This window comes from Lacerta agilis, chromosome 13 (genome assembly GCF_009819535.1).
Source record: "Lacerta agilis isolate rLacAgi1 chromosome 13, rLacAgi1.pri, whole genome shotgun sequence".
Taxonomy (NCBI): Eukaryota; Metazoa; Chordata; class Lepidosauria; order Squamata; family Lacertidae; genus Lacerta; species Lacerta agilis.
The window spans coordinates 51,864,902-51,888,183 of NC_046324.1; the positions used below are offsets into that span (position 1 = coordinate 51,864,902).

Here is a 23,282-nt window from a genome sequence, read left to right on the forward strand (position 1 = left end):
GGGAGGAAGGCAGGCGGGGGGGCAGCGCTGCTCCCTGCTTGCCTCCGCTGCCGAGAGGGGCCTTGTGGAGATGAAGGGAAGGCAGCCCTGCTTTTCTTCCTCTTGTGGGAAGGGGCTGGAAGGATGGGAAGTGGGGCAGATTCCCACCAGGAGGACTTACTACTAGGAAACTAGGCTCCTTTTCCTCTAGCCTAGACCCCCCTGGGCAGCAGCTGAGCCCTTTGGAGGCTCCTCCTTCACCCAAGAAGGGTGCCACCCCACCTTGGCCAGGCTCTGTGCCCCCTCCCATTGGCACTGCAGGAGGCAGAGGGAGCTGGCTGCCCTCTGGAGGCTGCCCACTTATCTTTGCTTTCCAGCTCCCCCCCTCCCTCCGTCTCTCCCCACCCCATAATAGACCACAGGACCTGTCCTCACAGCACAGGAGGGGGAAACGGCTTGGGTTTGTTGCCGTGTGAGTGGACAGAGCCAGCCCCCCACCTCTGCCCTCTCCGGCCATCCAAGCCCACCCCCCCCCAGCTTGCTAAAAACACCCCCACAGAATCCATGAAAAGCCAGGCTCATAAGGCAACCATGTAATAACAAAACAGCATTGGAGGAAGGGGAGGGGAGGGGAGGGGAGGGGAGACGATCCGTGGCCCCAAAGAGGAACAGACTGAGGCAACCGGATAACTTGGGAGTCGGCATTCAGCATCCCTATCTGCGGACATGGTGAATTGTGCCCCTGAGCCCCCTTCAACTCCAGGGACACCCACCCCCTTCCCATCTGGCCGGGACCCTCCTCCTGCCATGAGGGAGGGGGCCAAGGCGGCTGCAGCTCCTGGCCAGCCCTGCGTTAGAAACAGGGGGGCTGCATAGCAGCTTCTTGACCTCTTGAGCTTCTTGCCGCTATGGAATGGCACTCTCTCCTTCTGGGTCCTATTTGGGGGGCTGTGGCCCCCACCCGACTCCTTTTCCAGAGAGCTTGGGAAGCCTGGAAGGAGGGAGTGGGGGGCGGGAGGCATATCTCTGACCACTTTGCCCCCTTGTGTCCTACCTGTGGCACACTCAGGACAGGGCAGGACAGACTGCAAGTGTCAGAAGCAACGCAGAGGTTCTGGGTGGGGGGAGAGGGGTCCCCTTGGCTGCCAGCTGCCCCCTCCTCCTAACTGCACCTCTTCACATTGGCCATTCACTCCCCCCCCCCGCACCTGAATTGGGGCCTGTGGCAGCTCCTCTGCCTGGGAGCCACCGGGAGCCTTGGCAAGGCCTCTCTCTGCAGCAGTCGCCCTGCCAAAGCCTCTCCTGGCTGAAGCATAAGGGGGGGGCCTTCAGGGAATAGATTTAATGCAGCTGCAGCTGAGAAAAGCAGTCCTGGGGGTCTCGGCCCTGGCCCTGAGGAGGCTAGGCGGTACCCCTCTCTGTGGGGCGGTGGGGGGAGTAGCCCAAGGCTAGCAGCGCGAGGGGCCAGCTCTGTGTCTTCCTCGTGTCACGGCCTCATCCTCCGCAGCAATCCTTTGTCCTGGATGCAGGTTTTAGGGCGAAGTGCTGGGAGAGGGAGAAGGGGAGAGGGGGGGCTGTCAGGTGCGGACCATCAGCCCCAAAGGTCGACCCATCTGGACCAGAGGGGGCCAGCCAGCCAGCAAGAACCAGGTGTGAGGGGGGGCTCCTTTGTTGGGGACCATGTGCTGCTGTTGCTGCGTGGGGCTTCAGAGCCCACCCATCGAGGAGAAGCAGCAGCTGCCTTTCCTCAGAGATCTGGGCTGATCTCCATGTGCAGGGATCCAGTCAAGGGGAGCAGCAATCTCAGCCCTCCCCTAAAAAGACTGAGCAGCCACAGCAGAGCAGCTCCCACCCCCCACAAGGGGAGCGCCTTGAGAGTGTGGCCCCTGGCTCCCTGGAAAGACCCCCGGGGGCTGCCCTCCCTCGTCTGAGGAGCCCCAGAAGAAGAGCCCACCTGGGTCTGCAGGCACCTGCTTCTTCTTCGAATAGGAAATTATCTGGTTTTCATTCATCATCCGCACATCCTGGTCTTCTATGTAATTGCTGTCAGACCAAGAGAAAAAGGAGGAGACAGAGAGGAGCGGGATTGCAATGGCCACTCGCCATGACGGCCACGAGGAGCAAGGCTTCTGAAGGTCAGCTCCCAGAAACCGCAGGAGGGGAGAGTTGCTCTTGTGCTTGTAGGATTCTAGTTGGCCACGGGGAGAGAGAACGGGGTGCTGGACTAGCTGCCCCCCCCGGGCTCTTCTGAAGTTTTTAAGGTCAAGGGGCTTCCTTAGAAGTTCAGCAGCTAAGTGGGGGGCAGATGTAGTGAATCTGCCCGTTGGCCACCTTTCAGCCGTGGATCAGGGGGTGGGCCTTCTTTACTAAAGAGTAGCTGCAGAAGGAACCAGAGTGGAAGACACACACACACACACACACACACACACACACACGCCTCATTTGGCCCCTGTTCAAAGAAGTTTGGGGGAGCTTCCTGATCTTGGAAGGTGCAAGCAAGGGATGGCAAGACCTCCTGTTCCCAGCCACCCCCCCAAGCCAGTTCTGGGAGGGATGATGTACAGGCTTTGCTCTTAGCCCCCTAGGTGCCCCCTGCCCTGTCCTACCCCAGAGATCACATGCAGAGCTGCCCCTCTGTTTGCCAGCAGCCCCCCCCCTTCTCCTCTTGTGCCTCCGCATGTGCACAGGCGCCGGCCTTGGATAATTCTGAATGAGGAACCGGAACACAATTTGGGGCTGGTGGAAGTGGCGCTGCTGTGATCGGGCACAAGCCTGCTTCCAGAGACAGATGGCTTTGGGGGCCCCCTCCCCTCCCTCTCGCCATGGCTCTCGACAGCCTTTCCGCTCCTGCATCAGAGGATTATCTGGCCCCAGAGATGCTCAGTGAGAAACCCTCTCCAGAACATGCTTGTCAAATTAGATTATTCCTTGTTGTTTGCTTTCATCTGGCCTTTATGTCAGAGGGTTTTGCTTTCTGATTATATCCACCCAGAGAGAAATCCCTCGACTGCAGCCCTGCTGAGCTTTTAGGCTGGCCACAGGCAGGAAGGAAGTGGATCAGAACAGTGAATTAACCAGAAGGTGGCAAGGGTGTTGGGGGGGGGGGGAGGCCACGACAGTTCCCTGGAGACAAAGCGCCAACTCTTTTACAGGCAAGAAGCCACTGATTGCGGATCCTTTCGCTGAAGGAAAGAACAAGCATTTGGGGTGTGGAACTACTGGTAGTTGAAACAAAGGCGATGACAGCTGTTGCTCAAAGATGGAGAGACGGGTCTGGGACCCATGAAGAGAGGAGGGGCTGCTGCTGCTGCCGCCGCCCCGAGGAAGGTGCCCTCCGACCCAAAGGGGAGCTGTTTCAAGGTGCCTGACTCGGGTGCAAAGCTGGCCAAGAGCTTTCCATGCCAGATGCTACGCAGGCAGGCAGGCCTACCTGATGACAGAGTTCTTCTCCTGACGGCAGATCTTCTCGTTGTCCGTGAAGAGAACAGTGTGATGGGGGACGACGGGGTCGCAGGTTGGGAGGATGCCGTGGACCAGGTGGCTCACCATGTCCAGAATCCCGTTATAGACAAGCAGGTCATCAACAAGGAGCTGGGCATGAAGAGAGGAGCAGAAGAAGGAAAGAGCCCAGTCTGACAAGAGGGTCAAGGTACCAGTTGGCCTGAAGGAGGGGCTTCCGGGGCAGGGAGGTGAGCAGGCAGCTGAGCAACCAGTCCCAAGGCCTGCCCTGCCCTGCCTGCCAGCAACAGGTTGAGCCTCAAACCCACCTCCACACTGCGCTCTCATGGTCTCCACTGCCTCTTATATACGTTACAGGGCAGTTTCCAGGTAATTCTAGTCTCAGAGAAGGCCGAGCTTTTTGCTCAGGAGTAGAGCCCCTGAGCAGACAGGCCTGGAGTTCAATCCCTGGCAGCCTCTCTGGTAAGGAGAGAGACCCTCGCCTACCTGAGGGTCCTGAAGAGCTGCTGCCAAGCACAGGAGACCAGGCTTCTCCCACTTGCTAAATTCTCCCAAAGCTGTGGGGCTTCAACTCCCACCATCCCAAACAGCAGGGGGGAAGGGAGCTGCAGTCCAGGACTCTCCTTCCTTGGATGCTTTTAAGCAGAGGCTGGGTGGCCACCATATTGGGTGGCTTTAGGTGTGATACCTGCATTGCAGGGGGTGGGGCGAGATGACCCTCAGACTCCCTCCCAACCCTACAAATCTATGAACTGTGGGAGGGCACCAAGTTGGGGACGGGCTGCAGCAGTCAGTGTCCGTGAGCGGCAAGACCAAAAGTCTGAATCTCTGCGGAAGGGCAGCTCCACCAGCTCACGGGAGGAGGAGAGCTTTCACCCCCAAATAAACACATTGATTATGTCCCATCCATTCAACAACTTGTTAAAAACAACAACACACCACAATCCCATTAGAACAGTCTAAAAACAGAAGCAGCTTTAGAAGGTTCTAAGGCTCATTCTGCAAGGAGGTTCTGCCATGGGAAACCCTTGTGCCCAGCAATGCCAAGGCTGGCCTGAGAGGGTCAGTTTGAACCAGTTGGTGGACATGGTTGGCAATGGGGACACAAGGCCCTCAAGGAGACAAGAAGAGGATTCATAAGCTGCTCTGGGGCGCCGTCACTTACTCCAAATTCTTTGACTCCTCTCTGGGGAGTTTTTGTGTAATTCCACAGCTTAATCATGGAGACTGTCGTAGGCGAGTCAAAGATGACATAGACGCGATTCACCTGCCGCCACAGGAAGCAACAACACAGGGGCGCAAATTAAACAGAATTCATGGAGAAAGACACAGAGCCAATATATTTCTTGCTCATCCTGGAAACCAAATTCCAGGTGATTTGTGAAGAATAAAAGGACTTGTGAAACGCCTGGATAACCTCTTCTTAGCATCCCGTTATGAGAGACAGAAAGGGTTGCCAATCCCAAAGCTCGCAGCTCCATCACAACTAGCTGGGCAATATACCATCCAAAACTGGTTTTAAGTCCTTATCATGATATCGGTTTCATAATTTTTGACCTGGCAATATATCGTGAATCATGGTATGTGTGTGTGTACTATGCAAAAATCACAATGTGGGGGGAACTGTGAAACCAGCCAAGGCCTCTACATAGCTCCCTCCTTATTTTTCAGACATTGTGATGCATCAGTATAATTGCGATGTTTAGCTGGTTTTCAGGATATTGAAAACCAGAAATCTCCCAGCCCTAATCACAACACAAACTCCCTGGCCGGCTCTTCCTCTGGGGGGGGGGGGTGTCCTTTAGCAGGTGGGTCACTCTTTGCAGGCTCTTTCCTGGCACCTCTGCCTGCTTCTTGGCACAGGTGGGAAGGCTGATCTCCTATTCTGACTTCTGGCGAATCAGCTTTGCAGGCAGCGACAGAGATCCTTTGCCCCTAAGCTCAGGATGCAGGGGACAGCCTGGGGCTGAGCTCCCACTCCAGGGCCCTGACATGGCCAGAGCTGATGACTTTAGAAAGCACTCGCGCAGGTATGTGCCTGGCTGCACGAGGCATCACACGGCACTAATGCGAAAGGAGGCCTACCAAGCCAGGGAGAATGGGTGCCAGCCACGTGTGCCTCCCGTCGGTCGAGTCGTTCACGCCATCGATAAGCTTGTCTGGCGTTCGGACGTCTCCGCAGACGCCTTCCAATATGTTGACGCTGTCTGGGAAAGCCGCAATGTCTGAAGGGCGCTTTGTCAAGCACAATGTCCGAGCTGTCTGCTGCGCAAAGTTGTTACAAGCCAGCCTCCCCAGGAAAAGGCACAGGCTGGCCGACAGATCTTAACCTTGCTCTCTTGGATGAGAGAGCCCCACCCAGCGCAAGGGAGATTTAATGCCAGGCTGCAACCTCAGGAAAGCTTCTTTCCGCAAGGAAGCAAACATGGCAAAAAGCTACTGGGCAAAATGGGGCCTGCCAGCTGTTGCCACCCAGGAGGAGGTCAGCCAAATCCTGCCCAGAGGCCAGGCGGTCATTTGAGAAACTTGCCAAGTGGGCTGCCCACCCCCCGCCCACCCCCAACTGGCATTAAATTAGGGCATTTTGCACCTTTGGCCAATATTGGTGGAGGCCCCGTTCTGGTCCTGTTGAAGAAATGGGGGAGATCAGGCAGGTGTGTGTGTGTGGGGGGGGAGCTGCTTGCACAAAACTCGCATTTGCACATGCTCAGCTCCCCTTGACTCTAATTCCAGCTGAATTCCCCCCTCCGCCCCCCCCCCCACAGAAGGCTGTGTTTCATTTGTGGGGGCTCCTCTGCAGCGCAGCTTTTGCCAGATTCCAGCTGTTTCTTGTAAAGGATACTGTTCTCACCGAGGAAAATCTTCTCTCCGCGTTCATTATACAGCTCCAGTCCGTTCAAACCGATGTAATACGGATCACCCCAACTGGTAAGAAGCTGGAACTGGAAAATGACTGACGAAGGACGTTGAGGAAATATTGAAAATGTTTGCATCCTTGGCCTCCCACAGCAGGGGACAAAGAAGACACAGAACATAGTTCAAACGGCAAAATACAAAACGATACACCACAAAACAGTACAGATGGTGATGATGATTAAAGGAATGCAAAGGAATCCCAAGGCCGTTTATGCCATGCCAGGGTCCCCCTCCCCCCTCCCACACCAGTCAAACCAGGAAGCAGAGGGCCAGGCAGGCCAGGCAGAGAAGGATACAGCCGCAGGGCATCAGCGGAGCCTCGTAGTCCATGCTGGCTTGTTCCGCCTTCACCACTTCCGTTCTGCCAAAAGATAAGCACACAAGTCAGGGGCCGGAGGGTGCCAGGCTTCCTAAATGCACAGGCCAGTAGGCACACCTCCCTCACCGTTCGCAGGCTGGCATGACTGGGGGGCCCTTCAGGTAGTCCACAAAGAGGATTTCTTGAGCAAAGTCAAAGTGGCAGTTGCCGGGACCTTTGCGAATGAGGAAGCCTCCTGGAGGGGAGATGCAGCAGCCGTCCAGGGAGACGTGGACCACCTTGGCCTGCGGAAGAGAAAACGCAGGGAAAGCAGTCAGGAGCCGGGGCCACTGGCCTTCCTGGGTCCCGCTGAGGAGGCTGCCTGGCCAGGGACGGGCAGCCGCTCCTTGGCTCTGCTGTCAGAGAGTGCGAGGAGGGGGGTGGGAAGTCCCCCTTTTGCCCACAGGATGCTCTCTCTCAAGGTGCCCAGGGTGACCACTGGCCCACAGAGCACCTCCTTTGGCTGCATGTGGCCACATTCAGGGAGCTTGCTCCGGACTTCCGCTCACCCCTCTGTAGGTGTCCTCGGGAGATTTATTATAGTTCCAGATGCGAAGGCCAGCAATGCTCTCCGCCCGCGTGAAATGGATGGTGACCACGTGAGCTTCTCCAGGGCTGAACGGAATGAGCCACATGTGCTCATCTTCCATCGTAATGTTGATCCCATCAATTAATCTAGCAGAAAGGGAGGGGGGAAGGTTGAGAGAAAGAGGGACAATGTTTTGAATAAGGGTCAAGTCGCTCAGAGTGGCTGGGACAACCCAGCAAGATGGGCAGGCTACAAATATTACTAATGCTAATGCTAATATAAGAAGTCATGACTTTTCTTACTTCATTTACGAGGAAGACAGAGGACTGCTCTGCATAAAAATGTTCAGGGGGTGGTGGTGGGGAGGAATGCAAAATGGAGATGGCAGAGAGAAGCTCACTCCAGAGGGTTCTTCTTTTTGGCAAATCTCTTGAGTCTGATTTTTGCCCAAATTTCAATTTCAACTTGGCCAGCTTCACTTGCCATCTGTTGGCTCCTCAGCATGCTATAATTACAACTGAAAACACACCAAACCACCTCCTCCCTGTGGTGGTTTGTTTCCCCCCCCCCAATTTGCAAACTCGCAAGAGTTGGCTGAGCTTTTCGGCCTTTGAAAAGGGTGTTTGCTATTCCTGTGCCACGGAGGAGGCCCACGGCATCTCTCCTGTCCAGGAAGACCACAAGCTTCCAGCTGCCACCACAAAAAGGCCTTCCTTGCCCCACAAAGATCAGAACCAGCCCCTCAACCCCCCCCCCCAGAGTTTACTTGGGGAGTCCCTTCCATGGTCACACTTTGCAGGCCCTGCCCCAGTCTCAAGACCCACCAGCTCTGCTCCTCAGCCTGAACCATTTGTGTGACAATCAGATGGGCCAGGGCAGGAAGGTTTTAAATATATGTGCCCAAGGCACGGTGCAGTCTTCTGCAGCATGCTCCCTGCCTCCAGCCTTGCCAGAGAGCCTTCCTTAGGGCAAGCCATGTGTCCATGGCACTTCTCTTGGACCCCAGGAGCCCCTCCCGGAGGAAGAGACAGCCACACACACACACACACGGGGCTGTTTTCTCTCCTGTCCTGGCAGCTTGCAGAGATACTCACTTATCTAGGGTCCTGCAGTCATCTGTGTACTCTGCAAGTTCGTTCAGGTCCTGTGGGGAGGCAGAGAGCTGATCCAGAGAAAAGGGGATGGCTTGGCCCTCCTTTCCTACCACTTCCAGCCCTGTCAGTCCAAGGTAGTGAGCGTCTCCCCAAGAAACGGTGAAATTCAGCACAAGGCCTAAACAAAGGCAGACAGGCAGTGAGATGAGCCACCAGGAGAAAGCTCTATAAAGAAGAGGCCCGGAGTTGGAGCTGCGGCGGCTACAGCAACGGTCAAGGCCACATATGCACAACCCTAAGTAAAGGGTCCAGAGGCATCAATGCCTCCTGGGAGAAGGAAAGCTGAGGACAGAGGGCACTAAAAGACACACACACCCCCCCGAGAAAGGAGGGGGAGAAGCCAGAGGCGAGGCTGGGGGCAAAGGGGCACTGCTCTGCAGAGCATGGCAGCAAACACGGTGGAACCGGTGAGAGAGGGCAGCAGGAGTCGTGTGTGCAGAGTCAGACTTACACTTCCCAGTATAGACACCTGGTTCCTTGGTCATCATCTCAGGGACAGAATCTGGCACAGCCATCTGCATCCAGCCCTAAAACGAAAACAGGTTGGAACTACGTATATTGTTCTCTAGTGTTCAACAGAAGCAAAGGTCGCCTGTTCCCCTATGACAGGAGCTCTTTGGCGAGGAAAAAGGTGCCTCGGGACTTGCAGAGCACAGACCCACCACATCCCGGCCATGTCCCCTCTTTCTCTGCAGCACAGGAGGCCAGCTTATCCACCCCCCTCCCCATGAGGGGTGCCAAGAATCACAGCAGAAAGCTCCTGCCCAGCCAAAGCTCCCTGCTTGGGTTAGAGACCAGTTTCTGACGCCTTCGGTTCAACAAAGGGCATGTTTATCGCCTGAATTTTATCTTCTAGACTGAGCCTCTGCACCACCTTTCCCCCAGCCAGCCTTTTCACGACAGGCAACTTTACCTGTCTGTCTTCTGTCCGTGAGCCCGCCTGCGTGAAGGGTCTCTCGTCCCCCTCCCCATCTGCAGTTTTCGGCCTCTTCAGCTCCTCCTCGTACCTCAGGCTGCAGGCGCCTTCTGCCTCCTCGTCGTAGGACTCGTCGTAACAGAAAATGGCCTCCAGGATGTCGTCGTCCGTGGTGAACAGAATGGTGTCTCCAAACTGCTCTGGAGCTGAAACATTGTCAACTCTATGGTGACGACACAACTTAAGTTGTCAGCCCAAGCGCTAAAACCGCCTTCTTCCCACCTCTTCTGCAAGCCAACAGGAAGGCCTGCCGGAGGAAGGATCCACACAGCCACTGCTCTCCCCCCCCCCAACAATTATTTTGCACCAGCCCCACAACACCCAGACCAGGAAGGCAGCCCAGGAGAGGCTGTAGTGGCGGTTCATATTGGGTCCTGTGCCGGGACTGCACACTTTGGGGCACCCCCTGAAAAGAAGCCCCGCTTCCGAGGATGGCTGTGGGTTTGGGGCTGTTTAAGCCATCAGCAAGAAGCAAAAGCAAAGGGACAAAGGGATATGAGAGGTGAGATCTTGCTGGGGCACCTCTCTGCGTCAAGAGCCTGTTTTCAAGCTATTACTATTCTTTACTAGATTTATATACTGCTCCTTCATCCAAAGATCTCAGGGTGGTTCACAATATAAAAATACAGGATAAAAGCACAAAAAAGTTAGAATCAAACCAAAATAAATCAGTTGCAAGAAGGGGGGTGGGGCAGGGGAAACTCTGGGCTCCCCCCCCCTTGTCTCTCCTTTGCCTTGGAGCAAAGGCCAAGCCCTGCACTCGGGAGAAGGGCAAGCAGCCTGGCCTTCCCTTCCCCTCGCCCTCTCTGTTCCCAGCGCATCTCTTCCCATAACTAAGCACTTCCTGATCCAAGACAAGTAACAGCTGAGGGGAGTGACCAGGACTGGGGGCCAGCTCCTCTTGCATAATTAGAAGCAGGAACTTAAATCCTCCCCCCCCTCCCCGCACCTCCAGCCAGCGTCCCAGAAGCCTTGGCAATCTCCCCTCGGAAGATGCACTGCTCGTCCAGCAGCATGGTGACGTCCTTTGCGCCCCGGAAGGAGTGGATGCGGGACTTGTTGTAATTCCAGATGCGGATCATGGCCACCTCGCACGCCTTGGCAAAGTCCAGGAAGATGCAGTGGGATTTCCCAGGGGTGAAGGGAGCCAGCCAGAGGTGCATGTCGTCCTGAGTCCGGTTCACCCCGTCCAGCAAATTGCTGGCCACTCGCGGATCTTGGCCGTAGGAGGGCAAGATGTTGATATCGGGGGGGTTGGCTGTGATTTTGGCAATCTGGATGGGCTCCCCTTTGGAGCTGAAGAGCTCCAGCCCGTTGAGGCCCACGTAGTGCCTGTCCCCCCAGGTGGAGCGGATGTCGATTCTCAAGCGCTGCCCAAAAGGCAGGACTGGGATTTGGAAGTCGCCCCCGTCCTCCAGGTCCAAGCAGCCCTCCCCTTCCTGGCGCCTGGGCAGCCCCTGCCCGCTCTCCTTTGCCCGCAGCTTCTGGTCTCCTTGCCGGCTGATTTTCTGCTGGTGGAGAAACTCGTCAAAAATGTCTCCTTGGAAGTCCATGTTGGAGATTCGGCCATGGTGCAGGTGGTTGAACTTCAGCAGAGAGTTCCAGGACTCCTGCAGAACTTGCTCCTGGGAACTGCCCCATTTTGCCCGGGAAGGCCGTGTGGCATTGCCCTTCGCCAGCAGAGCCTCACCTGGAAGGAGGGAGAAACAGAGAGCGCCTCTGGTGCCTGCTTGGCTGAACCCTCCCGCAGAGGCCGCGAGGGGGGTTCTCCGGCCCCCAAAGGCTGCAAGCCCAACTCAACCCGGGGCAAGAGGGTCTAGCAGCATGGCCCTGCTGTTCTGCTGAGAAGAGCCCTGTGGAAAGATCTGCCTCTGTGGACCGAGGGAGCTCACACACAATTCGATGAGGGAGACCCCAAAGCGGAGGGTGGCTCTGAGCCAGACTCCTACAAGCAAGACTCTCCAAAGCATTTGGAAACCAGATATCAAAATGGAGTAACGGTTCTCAAGCTAGAGCTTCATGGCAAGTGAGCTGTACAGTTTAAATGAGGGGTGGGGAACCTATCGTCCTCTAGATGGAGCTGGAAGGCAGCTCCCGCAGCAAGAACGCAGGAGCCTGCCTTACGCTGAGCCAGGCCCATCCAGCTGAGAACTGACCCCTTGGACTGGCTGCTGGGGCTCTGCAGGATGTCAGGTGGGATTCTTCTCCCATTCTGGCCTCAAGGTGCTGCTGGAGCGTTTCTGCGCACGATGTGTGTGTTCTTTCACCAACTGCAACCCCTCCCTGACCACTGTGCATGCTGGCTGCTGGGCATGGGCTCCAGCCACACCTGGAGGGCTACAGGCTCTCTATCCCAGTTTAGAGGATGCTCAGAGGTGCCACTTTTTACAACATTTCTGAGCGCTGGACCCACATCATCCCCGGGAAGAAGAGTCCGTGCGTGACTCGGCTCAAGCCAAGGCGTCCCTGACGCATGGCACAGTTGGCACAAGGCTTTGTTGTGAAAAGGAGGTTTTAAGAGATGTAGCAAAAAGGCAGGAAATCCAATAACGCAAGCTTTACATGCCACTGATACAAGCCAGGCAGAGACGTCAATTTGCTCTCGTATGGCCTCATCCCCACATCTGCCGAAGGGATGAATTTGCCCGGGACCTGTGGGTCTCAATTCCTTACAAGAGAACAGAATCTTATTAAAAGATCTGTTTCAGATAAAATACATCCCTGAACAAAACAATTAGGATTTAAGCAGAGAAAATCAAGCGGGTTTAAGACCTCCGGCTGCAAATTGCTCTTACATACTTCACAGGCTGCTGCTCCCTCCTTCCTGAGAAATGCTACAGCTGAGCCCCATCCTGCAAGCTCCCCAGCACAGCCCCACCAAGCAGGGTATAGAAAGGGCTGCTTCTTAGAAGATGAAAGGACAGCCCATGGCAGGAGATGAACTCCTGGAGTTAGGAAAACAAGGAAGGCAGGCAGTTTGAGCACCTGGCCCAGGAAAACCAACCTGGCCCTGAAAAAACACAGGCAGTGAAGAGATGAAGCTCTCCCTGCACCTGAGCTCTTTTCTTCTGCGTTGCTCCAGAGCTCTGGCAACGAAGGCACCAGCTTCCCAATGAGACCCACTTAAGGGCAGCCCAGAACAGCCAGGTGGGGCCGCCCACTGAGAACCACACCGCAGGAGTAGACAGAGCTTCAAGCTCTGAGGGGAGGGGAACAAGAGCATCACAGCATGGCCAACCAGAGCCCAGAACCACCCAGCCATACTCTGAATTATTGTATTTTAATATTTTGTTGGAAGCCGCCCAGAGTGGCTAGGGAAGCCCAGCCAGATGGGCGGGTATAAATAATAAATTATTATTATTATTAGAATGCAGGCGAGGGAAGGAGGGAGGCCCTTCCATCCCCAGCCCCAGGATCCATGGCGGCATTCCATGTCTGGCAGAGCACCTCCTAGAAGCAGCACTCCTGTGGCAACTTCTCCATCCACCGCAGTTGTCAAGCTGAAAGGGTCTGAATAGTCCCCAACTCCCCCCAGGAAGACGTTGTGCAGGCTCTCCAGGCCCAGCAGTTAGCGAATGTGGCTGAAGGGTGGGGAAATTGCGAGGGGAGGGGGATTTCCTTCAGCTGCCAAGGGAGTCACTTCCCACAACTGCCACTTCCACCTCCACTACTTGCTGTGTGATTACAAACAGCCTCTCCTTCAAGAGCTTGCCAAGGCATCCCAAGGAGACTGTGCAGGTGAGCTGTGCCCAAGGAAGAAGTTGTGGATGGGGGCACCACCCCCCATTTCCCCTTTGTGGCCAGAAGGCAAGTGATCGCTGCCTAAGGAGGTCCCCCCAGAATACCAGATGACCTGATTGGACACCTCAGGGAAGCTGGCTGGGGATCAGTTCTTACCTATGTCCGGTGGGGCTTCCTCCTTGAAGATGGCATGGCCAAACTCCTCCCTTCCATGGGCCCCCAGACTTCGCCCGGGAAGCAGCAGGTCGGCCGCATAGTTGCACTTGCTGGGCAGGGGACTCAGGAAGTCCAAGCCGGTGGCTGACTCTTTCCTGGTACCTGCCAGCAGCTTCCCCTCCGCAGACTCAAGGTGGGATCTCTCTAGATCATCTGGGCAGGGGTGGGGGCTCCTGTCGCTTGTTCCTAGGCAGCCCCTCCCAATGGTCTCAGCGGGCAGCTGGGCTCGCTGTGATTCAAGCCAGGGGAATGGGTTTTGCTTAGGAGAGCAGACCCGGCTCTTTTCTTTGGCCTCGGAAGTGGGCAGGATGCAGGGGGGTTCTATGCCAGGCAGCTGAGACAGTTTCCTTCCAGAGAGTTTTTCCATTTGTTCATTCAGAGAAAGATCGTCGTCGGAATGAGCGGGCTCCATGGTCTCTGGCGAGAGGGGGCTACGGACATTTCCCCTGGAAACTGAGCCAGGTGCTGCTTGGAGATCTTGCTTCAACTTAACCAGGCCAAGAGAGCTGTCCTCTTCCTCGGAGCAATTTCCCCCCAAGGGAGGCTTCAGATTCAACGGCTCCCTGCCTGGCTCGTGGCTCCAGTCTGCCGCGCCCCAGCCCCTTCCCTCCCTCCCCTTCCCAGGAACGGAGCAACTTTCTGGGAGCTCAATGGTGGTGCAGCTGCTGCCATCGGCACCCTCGTTTCCACAGCCCTTTTGCAGTTCACCAGCAAATACAAGGTTTCCATCCACATAGACAATGATGCTTCTTGCTCCGATGTCAAGATCCTGAAAACACACAGAAAAAACAAAAGGAGGACCTGGGTCTGGGAGCCAAGCAAAAGTCAGTGGTTTTCATTTCATGCCTTCCCAAAGAAGCCCAGTTCATAAGATGTGAGGAGAGACAGTCAGCAGCAAACTAAAAACATATGCGAAGCACTTCAGCTCTGACACATGTAAAGGGGTGCCAATATCTTCCTCACAATTAAACCTGTAGGCGTTGAGGAATTGGTTGTGTTCAGGCATAACACTAAACAATGATTTAGTGCATGGGTAGGCAAAGAAAGGCCCGGGGACCGGATCCGGCCCAATCACCTTCTCAATCTGGCCTGCAGACGGTCCGGGAATCAGCGTGTTTTTTACGTGAGTAGAATGTGTGCCTTTATTTAAAATGCATTTCTGGGTTATTTGTGGGGCATAGGAATTTGTTCATTTCCCCCCTCAAAATATAGTCCGGCCCCCACAAGGTCTGAGGGACAGTGGACCAGCCCCCTGCTGAAAAAGTTTGCTGACCCCCGGTTTAGTGTTACAAGAGCGATCCTGTGCAAGCCTCAGACTCATGTGCTCCCACCGGCTACCAGGTGAGGCTGTGGGGAAGGAAGAGGGTGTTCCTCTTCCACTTTAGATTAGATTAGCTGCAGTTTAGCGTGTTGTCCATGCCCTAAACTGTGGTTAAGCTAAAGCTTATGGTTAGAAGTTGGTTTGCTTTAACAAATCAAAGTCTGCCCCAGTGTCTGGGTTCAGATAACGCACTAAACGGCTGTTAATGTAAAAGGCAAGCAAAAGCTCTGAGCTCTGAGCTCCTCCATGTGCCACGTCAGAAGTGCAGAGGGAGCATGAGAGAACAAAGTTGCTGCGGTTTGTTCTTGTGATGCTAAAGCCCAATTTGGTGCAGGGATGGGGCACTTGGCGCCCTCTTGATGTTGCTGCATTCCAAATGCCATCAGCCCCAGCTGGCGTGGCCTACAGAGGAGGACTATGGTACGATCAGATTTATTTATACGGTAATAGGCCCATCAAGGATGATGGAGGTTGCAGGTCAACAACATCTGGAGGGCCACAGATCCCCCGCATGCAGTTTAGCGTTACTCCCGGATGAGACCATTACCTACTCATGCCAAGCTGGCACGCTGCCCTTGAGGCTGTTTTTCCTGAAGCTTCTGTGTTTCTCTCCATTTCCTTAACCAGTGACTGCCCAGATGTTGCTGGAGTCTTAGCTCCCATCATTCCCAGCCATTGAAGCCAATGGTCAGGAATGATGGGAGTCGGGTCCATGAACACCTGGAGGACCACAGGTGAGCCACCCCTGATAACCCTCACAATTGCTCCATTTTGGCTTGGGCAATTCCTCTTCCCGTCAGAGCCTGGACTTAAGGACCTGTTCTCAAGCCCCTGGACAAGCACCTGACCCCCAAGACGACCAGCAAGCAAACTGCCCTCCTGCCACCTATTTCCCAGGGGAAAGGGTTATTTCTGATCTGCTTGGAAAGCTGTATGCGGCGTCCCTCTTTGCTCTCGGCTTCCCCATTTCCTTTCTATTTGTGCTGCCATATGAGTACTGCCTCTCTAACAGCACAGATGAGAATGAGTCATGGAGGATAAGGCTTAGCTCATCTATAATCCAGAATAGAAAATCCTCTTTCGCTCAGTACCTGGAGCCATTCTGAACACATCATCCCAGCAGGCTCTCTGAGCAATTCTCACAGCAAATTTCCAGAACCATGAAGAGGTTGCCATCTGCTGTGGGGGGGGGGTTGGCTTTGGCTGTGCACCACATTTGCCAGCAGCGTTGCGAACGGAGGCTTAGTGTGCAACCAAAGACCAGCTGGATCATCAAGGTTTAGGGGAAAAAATTGAGTATGAGAAGAAACTGAATGGGGCAAAAAGGCTGAAAAAGCGGCCCATTGAGGACTCAGCCTGTGAAGGGACCACAGAACGATGTCTGCCTACTGGGGGAGGGAAAGGAAAACCATGTGCCTAAGAAATGGAGACTCCTGCGGGGAGGCAGGGCAGGCTGGCTAGAACCCTGATCAGGAGAGCTCCATACTGCAACTGTCTGTTGCAGGCCCCACTTGGCAGCAGCAGCAGCAGCTCCCGAGGCATTTTTTTCCTGCTGCATGATACCCTAGTAACTTCTCTCTTTCTTTCTGATCATGCCCAAAAGCCAATTCAAAATGGAAAAGGACTGCCCAAAACTCTGCAGGCTCTTTTTGTTGTTTGCAAATTCCCACGATGCAGCCTCAAGGGCAAGTCTTGTTTTGAGGGCATCATTCAAGCATTTCTGCAGCTTAGAACGGAAGCAGTGGCAAAAACAACACCCCTCCCCTCCCCCCTCTCTCTCCAAGGCTAACGTAATAACAGCTGAGAACAGCACATGCCACACCCCGAGGTGCCCAAGACCAAAGTCACCACTTACACCAGGCACAGGGGTGCTGTAATTCCAAATCCTGATCCGGGATAGACCAAAGTCATCAGACAAGCTGGGATTTCGGACCACGAAGTAGAGCTGCACTGGAGGCTGGAAGAGGCATGTCCAGGGGAAGCGCTCTTTGCTGACCTAGGAGACACGGAAGCAAACCCTGGCAGCAGATGGCTGGGAAGGAAGGAGCCTGGGGGCTGCTGCTGCTGCTGCTGCTGCTGGGAGAGCAGAAGGGGAGGCCAGAGGAGGGCAAGAGCCACATGTCCACCTGCTCCTGGGGGGAGCCAGGCTTGCCTCGGGGAGAGCAAGAGGCAGCCTCCCTGCAGGTCCAGAGAGACGCAGCCTGGGTCAAACCCGGGGGGGGGGGGCTTATTCTAATCAAAGTAAATCAGCTTTGCAGCTTGCCAGGATCCCAACAGGACACCCACTTGCAGATTAGCAGGCGGGACCTTCAAGAGCGACGGGCATGTCTGACCACCTCCCTTCTGGGCGGCAAACTTTTCTCAAGCAGACTGAGTTGACGGGAGCAGAACAGTACAGATTTAAATGTTTTTAAAGCCTTAAAGAAATATCCATGCTTCAAGTGATGAAAGATGCCTGCCTGTTTCTCAAACAAACAGAGGCCTCTTCAGCTTGCTTCTCCTTGCCTGCCAGCTCCCTTTGATCCTGCTCCCCACACCTGCGCACTTTGAACTTCATGGGTGAGAGAGCCCTGGCATGGAATGCAGCAAAGCTGGTGCTACCCCCCCCCCCCGGCCAGGCCTCAAAGCTACCCCCCAGGAGCAGCCGCAGCCTCCCCTATGGAGGCTCATCCTAGCCACTCCTTGCAACAAGCTGAGCAGAGGGAAACAAATGATGATGATGATGATGATGATAATAATAATAATAATAATAATAATAATAATAATAATAATTTATTTGTATCCCGACCTCCCCGGCCAAAGCTGGGCTCAGAGAAAGCTAACAAGTAAAAAAAGCACAGTGTACATAAAACCACACAGTCAATTAATTAAAATACATTCTAAAATCAATTCAGAATCAAATTAATGGCAACCATTGGGCTAGAGTTCTATGAGGATTACAGAAGGAGAGAGGGGGTCAGACTGTGCCTTGCCAAAGGCCTGGCGGAACAGCTCCGTCTTGCAGGCCCTGCAGAAAGATGTCAAGTCTCGCAGGGCCCTAGTCTCTCGTGACAGAGCATTCCATCAGATCGGGGCCACGGCCGAAAAAGCCCTGGCTCTGGTCGAGGGCAGCCTAACCTCCCTGTGGCCCGGGATCTCCAAGATGTTTTTATTTGAAGACCGAAAGGTCCTCTGTGGGACATACCAGGAGAGGCGGTCCCGTAGGTACGAGGGTCCTAGGGCTTTAAAGGTTAAAACCAGCACCTTAAACCTGATCCCGTACTCCACCAGGAGCCAGTGCAGCTGGTATAGCGTCAGGTGAATGTGATCCCACAGCGAAGACCCTGTAAGGAGTCTCGCCGCAGCATTCTGCACCCGCTGGAGTTTCTGGGTCAGTCTCAAGGGCAGCCCCATGTAGAGTGAGTTACAATAATCAAGCCTGGAGGTGACCGTTGCCAGTCCACCCGGGGGCAAAAAGCAAGGAAGCTGTTCTTGAGATCGGAACAACTCTGGTGTCTCTGAGGAGGCGGCTGAGATATGCTGCATGGCACATTCTCTGTCCTGAGGAGTTGAACCAGGAGAAGCCCCGGAGGCAGGTGCTGTTTGAAACCCACCACAGGGCATTTGCTGAAATGGAGGAGGGGCATCGCCCCGCCCTGGAAAGGCAGGTGAACCCTGGATCCTGCAGGCAGAGCCTACCTTGGAGTTCCTGTTGACCAGGCAGCCCAGCTCTCCCGGCGTGTCGGCGTGCCGGATGTCCACGTCGTGAGGAGACACAAACACTTTGGCGTGGTGCAGATCAAAGAACTCCACTTCCGTCAGGCCCACCCTGGTGGCGTTGCCCCAGTTGGAGAGGATCTCCACAGTGATGTAAATGGCATCCCGGACCTCCCTCTCCAACTCCAGCTGGCCCTAGGAGGGTGAAAACTGAGAGGCTGCCACCACAGACGCTGATGCCCCAAGGGGAGCAGCAAGAAGGCGGGGGGAAAGGGCCTTGGCGGGGGGCATGTCTTGGCACATGGCTCCTCTGCCCTATGCCACGCACAGAGCAAACCGCACAGCCATGCCGAGGGATCCTTTATTGAGCCTGCCCCCCCAACCCTGGCGTGGCCCATCTGCCTAGAACAGCCACTTGCTGGAGGCCCCTTTCCCAGGCGAGGCTTCTGGGACCTTCATCCCACCTGAGGTCATTTCACTTCCACTACTGATTTCTACGGGGCCTGGGGAAGAGGATGACTCGATGGCACAGCTGTGGCTTCTGCCACTCAGAAAAGCCTCCTTCCCTACCAGCACTGGGGGGCTGCGGCAGGAAGACTGGCTCTCAATCTCTTGCAGCACTTTCAGAAGCTTCTTCTGTTGCCTGAAACAGGGAGCAGAACAGTCACAGGCCAGACTCTAGCAGGAAGCCCCGAGATGAAGGCCCAACTCGGCCCCTGCCCTGATCGCTGCACAGCCCGACCCTTCTGGCAAAGACCTGGACCACCTGGAGAATGAGGTGCAGCTCTGCTGACTCGGCTGAGAATGGGCAAGATCTGGGCTACCTTGCCAAAGATTGGAAATGCTCTCAAGAGTTAGCAAACTGGCCTGAAACTCCAGGTCTGTTCCAGGATAATTTTTGTTTAGGAGCAGGTAAGAATGTGTCCCCCTCGGATATGACACCGTGTTCCCCACTTGCAGGCATTCTGGCCCAGACACTTCCATGTGCAACCATCGCCAGTGTGCTGAGCCCAGTCCCCAGACACCCCTCTCTTGCCAGGCCTTCGGGGAGGAGGAGAGCCAATGGCCCCAGCACCTCACCTCCAACCTCAGAATTGGCCCCACAATGGACCGCAACCTCTGCCCCTCCCGCCCCCGTCTACACATCCTGGATGAGGCCCTCACAATGGCACCAATGCCATCACCTCGTGAGCTGGCGCTTCTTCAACATGGACAGGATGACAAGGGGAAGGCATGGAGATCCATTTAGACCTAGGTGCTGACTTGCACGTACCAGACCCCCTCTCCCCGCTTGGCTCAGAATTGCCCCTGGAAAAGGATTCAAAATAAACCCACACAGCCACCTGTTTCCTAGGTGCCCAATCTTCTCCATGGCTGTGGAGACGACGCTTCCCTCCTGCAGCTTTTGAGGAGGCTCATTTGTTGCAGACGCGGGTGTCAAAGGCGACGGCAGCTGCGCAAGGGGGAAACGCAAACACAACAGGTCACGGGGGCGCCAACACCCCCTATGGGAGCTCCAGTACAAGCTGAGGCCGGACAGGTAAAGCATCTAGGAAGACAACCTGGCCGTGCTTTTGCAGGGCACTTTGGTAACCAAAGGTAAGAGAGGCACTTGGCAGTCACAAGTGCACCGCTGTTCATCTTTAGAGGGCCAGCAAGGGCTCAGGGGGACACTCCCTTCATGTACGGATCACCCAGGAGCCTGGCAGTCAAAATGTGGTGCTTCCTCCCTCTTGTGGGCTGCCTGAGGTTAGGGGGAACGTGGCCCGCCCTCCCTCCCAAGACAGGAGCCAGCTGGATGGGCGCTGAACCCTTCTTCAACAACGGCAACAGGACAGCAGCTCTCCAAAACACTGGAGGGCAGAGACTAGCTCAAGGAGAGAAGGGAAAGCTCCCTCTGCAACACTGCTCTCTGCCACCCAGCAACTGCAACCTCTGGCAAGTGCTTCACTGCACCTGCTGGTGGGACTGGCCCTGTAGAGAACTTCAGGAGGTTAAAGGATACCTGGCTGCCAGGTTGTTCCTCCACCACCACCATGGGATCTGCCCTATATCTTGGTTTCAGTTGTCTCTACACTAGGGTTGCCATACGTCCAGATTTCCCTGGACATTTATTTTTCTTCTTTTTCTCTTTTTTCAATATTTTTGTTTCCTTTTCTCTTTCTCTGTTTTCATTTTTATTTAGCTTATTTTATCTTATTGTATTATGAAAAACTTTAATAAAATCTTTTTTAAAAAAAAGAGAAAGAAGAAGAAATACTCAAAGAGAAGAGAGTCCAAGATGGAGTTTCTTAAAGATGAAATATTGAAGGCACAAAGGCAGACATTTCCAGCAACAAAGAAAAGTGAGAGGCACCTTTTACAGATGACTTGAGATGTAAGAAGGGAATGTATAAGAAATGGAAGAAAGGGGGAATCACAAACAAGGAGTGTACACAAGCAGCCAACATTTGTAGGATGAAGGTCAGGATGGCTAAAACTCAGAATGAGCTCAGGCTTGCAAGAGGAGATGCTCATCAAATTTGCAGGTGTCGCCAAACTGCCACAGAAGACAGAATCTGAACTCAAAATGAGCTTAGCCAACAAAATGAATTTCAACAGGGACAAAGGTAAGGCTCTGCACTTAGGCAGGAAGAACCAGATGCACAAATATAGGTTAGGGGACACCTGGCTTACTAGCAGTACATGTGAAAAGGATCTAGAGGGTCTCTGTGGACCACAAGCTTAACATGAGTCAACAGTGTGATACAGCAACAAAAGAAGCTAATGCAATTCTAGGCTGCATCGACAGCAGTCTAGTGTCCCGATCAAGAGAAGTCCCACCTGGAGTGCTGTGTCCAGTTCTGGGCACCACAATTTAGGAAGGAGGTTGACAAGCTGGAAGGTGTGCAGAGGAGGGCAACTAAAATGATCAAAGGTCTGGAAACCAAGCCTTATGAGGAATGGTTGAAGGAGCTGGGTAGGTTTAGCCTGGAAAAGAGGAGACTGAGAGGAGATTTGATTGCAATCTTCAAATATCTCAAGGGCTGTAATATGGAAGATGGAGCAAACTTGTTTTCTCCTGCTCTGGAGGGTAGGACTCGAACCCATGGATTCAAGTTACAAGAAAGGAGATTCTGATTAAACATCAGAAAACATTTCTGACAGTAAGAACTGTCTGACTGTGGAACAATCTCCCTTGGGAGGTGGTGGACTCTCCTTCCTTGGAGGTTTTTAAGCAGAGGTTGGATGGCCGTTTGTCAGGGATGCTTTAGTTAAGATTCCTGCATTGCAGGGAGTTAGGCCCTTGGGGTCCTTTCCTGCTCTCTACGATTCTACGATCCCTTCCTCTCTGCTTGCACTTTTTTTTTGGGGGGGGGGCAAAGTTTGTGCTCCTTTTGGTTCTTCTCACTTGGACAAGACCTCCGTCTCTGAGGGCTTCTTTAACTCTGCCTGTTAACCATGCTGGCATCCTACTGGCCCTAGAGCTGCCTTTCCTGATCTGCACTATATTCCCCAGTTGAGCTTTTATACAACTCCCGAGCATTTCCAGTGATTTGGCCCTCTTGGCTCTGCCTTTTTAGCAGTCTCCTCATTTCGGGAGAGTTTCCTTTTCTGAAATCAGACTCCGTGGCAGTGGCTGGCAACAGGCAGACAGAGACAGTGCAAGGAAGCTTCTCCCCCCAGCTGCTGTTCCAAATCACTGCCACTTTAGCACACTTCTATGCCCAGCAGCACTGCATCCTCCTCTTTCCATGCAGTGGATGAAGCCACTTTTGACTGTTCAAGCTTACCTTTTGATAAACCATTTTGCCTCTCCTGTCCCCCAGCCCAAGGAACTGCCCCTCTTGTTTTCCAAACGACCCCTTCCTTCTGCTAAGTCACAGAGGGAACCATCGGCGGCGCCCCCCCGCAGCTGACTATATTGAGGATCAGGCAGTGGGAGGAGCTCACTCTCGGTTGCCACGAAAGCGCCAGTCGTGCAAACTCTTCCAGGGCTGCCCTCAGCAGCTGGGAAGGGGTTTGCAGTCCTCAGCATAGCACTGGCAGTCTATCTGTCAGAGAGAAAGCTTGCAATGGGCAGGGCGAGGGAGGGGTGGGTGTACACAGGGAGCACCAACTCGCTTGGTGGGGATAGAAACGGCTTCTGCTACTGACCTCAGCAAAAGCAGCTGGCTCCAGCTCAGCCCTCAGGGGCCCAGCCTGCAGCTGCCTGCAGAGGAGCTCCTTCTGAAGGGTCTCGTTTTCTGCCAGCACCGCCTTCAGGACCACAGAAGCCGAGCGCACGGGGTCTTTTTTCTCACACACGTTCTTCCGGGTGGCTGAGAGAGGCCTTTCGGCTCGGCTGATTGGCCCTGATGCCCAAAAGAAACAGAAAAGACTTTCTGACCATTTTCTCAAAGCGCAAGTGAGTCCTGCCCCAGGCAACCCCAGGCTAAGGCTGGAAAGGCTCCTGTGCCACAGGATAGGAAAAGTCTTGTCTGTGATGCACAGTAAGGAAACCCAGGGCTCTCCTATGCACCACCCAGGGCAGGATATGGACCCTTCTCCCTGGGGCAAGCCTCCAGCCCCACAAGGATGCCGGAGAGGCCAAAGCAGCCGTCACCCAGCTTCAGCCATTTCCCCTTAACTAACAATCTGCTGGGTGCAAGGATGTGGCTCAAGACATAGAGCAAAGAGCTGAGGTGGGCTCCACTCAGGTCTGAGCAGCAGAGGGAGAAGAGGATGCTCAGGGCCCTGTGCTATTTTCGCCAAGTGGGGAGGAAAACCTGGCAGAGAAGAGGCAGAGAAGGCATGAAGGAAGAGACAGCAGCTCAGGAGAAGCAGAAAAACCAGCATGGAGGAGGAGGAGGAGGAGGAGGAGGAGGGCATGGCAGCCACTTGAGAAGGTAAGGATTCAGCCGAGAAGGAGGGGCACAGCGAAGAGGGAAGAAAATAAACAGAGTAGCCTTTTGAGA

At 54.4% G+C, this 23,282-nt stretch overlaps 1 protein-coding gene across 1 annotated transcript in view; it reads right to left on the reverse strand.

Annotated features, from left to right (window-relative positions):
- Positions 1–606: 606 nt before the first annotated feature.
- The window catches only part of KIAA0556 (KIAA0556 ortholog), a 33,635-nt gene continuing 10,959 nt past the window's right edge, over positions 607–23,282 (reverse strand). Inside the window, exons 9-27 of the mRNA XM_033166753.1 lie at positions 22,483–22,679; positions 19,689–19,798; positions 18,916–18,988; positions 18,328–18,540; positions 16,505–16,645; positions 13,269–14,097; positions 10,321–11,061; positions 9,309–9,517; positions 8,847–8,922; positions 8,336–8,513; positions 7,222–7,387; positions 6,800–6,957; positions 6,651–6,715; positions 6,281–6,391; positions 5,524–5,663; positions 4,604–4,705; positions 3,410–3,570; positions 1,934–2,022; positions 607–1,524 (exon numbers count right to left, since the gene is read on the reverse strand). Of these exons, the coding sequence (XP_033022644.1) occupies positions 1,466–1,524; positions 1,934–2,022; positions 3,410–3,570; positions 4,604–4,705; positions 5,524–5,663; positions 6,281–6,391; positions 6,651–6,715; positions 6,800–6,957; positions 7,222–7,387; positions 8,336–8,513; positions 8,847–8,922; positions 9,309–9,517; positions 10,321–11,061; positions 13,269–14,097; positions 16,505–16,645; positions 18,328–18,540; positions 18,916–18,988; positions 19,689–19,798; positions 22,483–22,679 (3,818 nt within the window). The 3' untranslated portion in view covers positions 607–1,465. The remainder of the gene's footprint in view (positions 1,525–1,933; positions 2,023–3,409; positions 3,571–4,603; positions 4,706–5,523; positions 5,664–6,280; positions 6,392–6,650; positions 6,716–6,799; positions 6,958–7,221; positions 7,388–8,335; positions 8,514–8,846; positions 8,923–9,308; positions 9,518–10,320; positions 11,062–13,268; positions 14,098–16,504; positions 16,646–18,327; positions 18,541–18,915; positions 18,989–19,688; positions 19,799–22,482; positions 22,680–23,282) is intronic.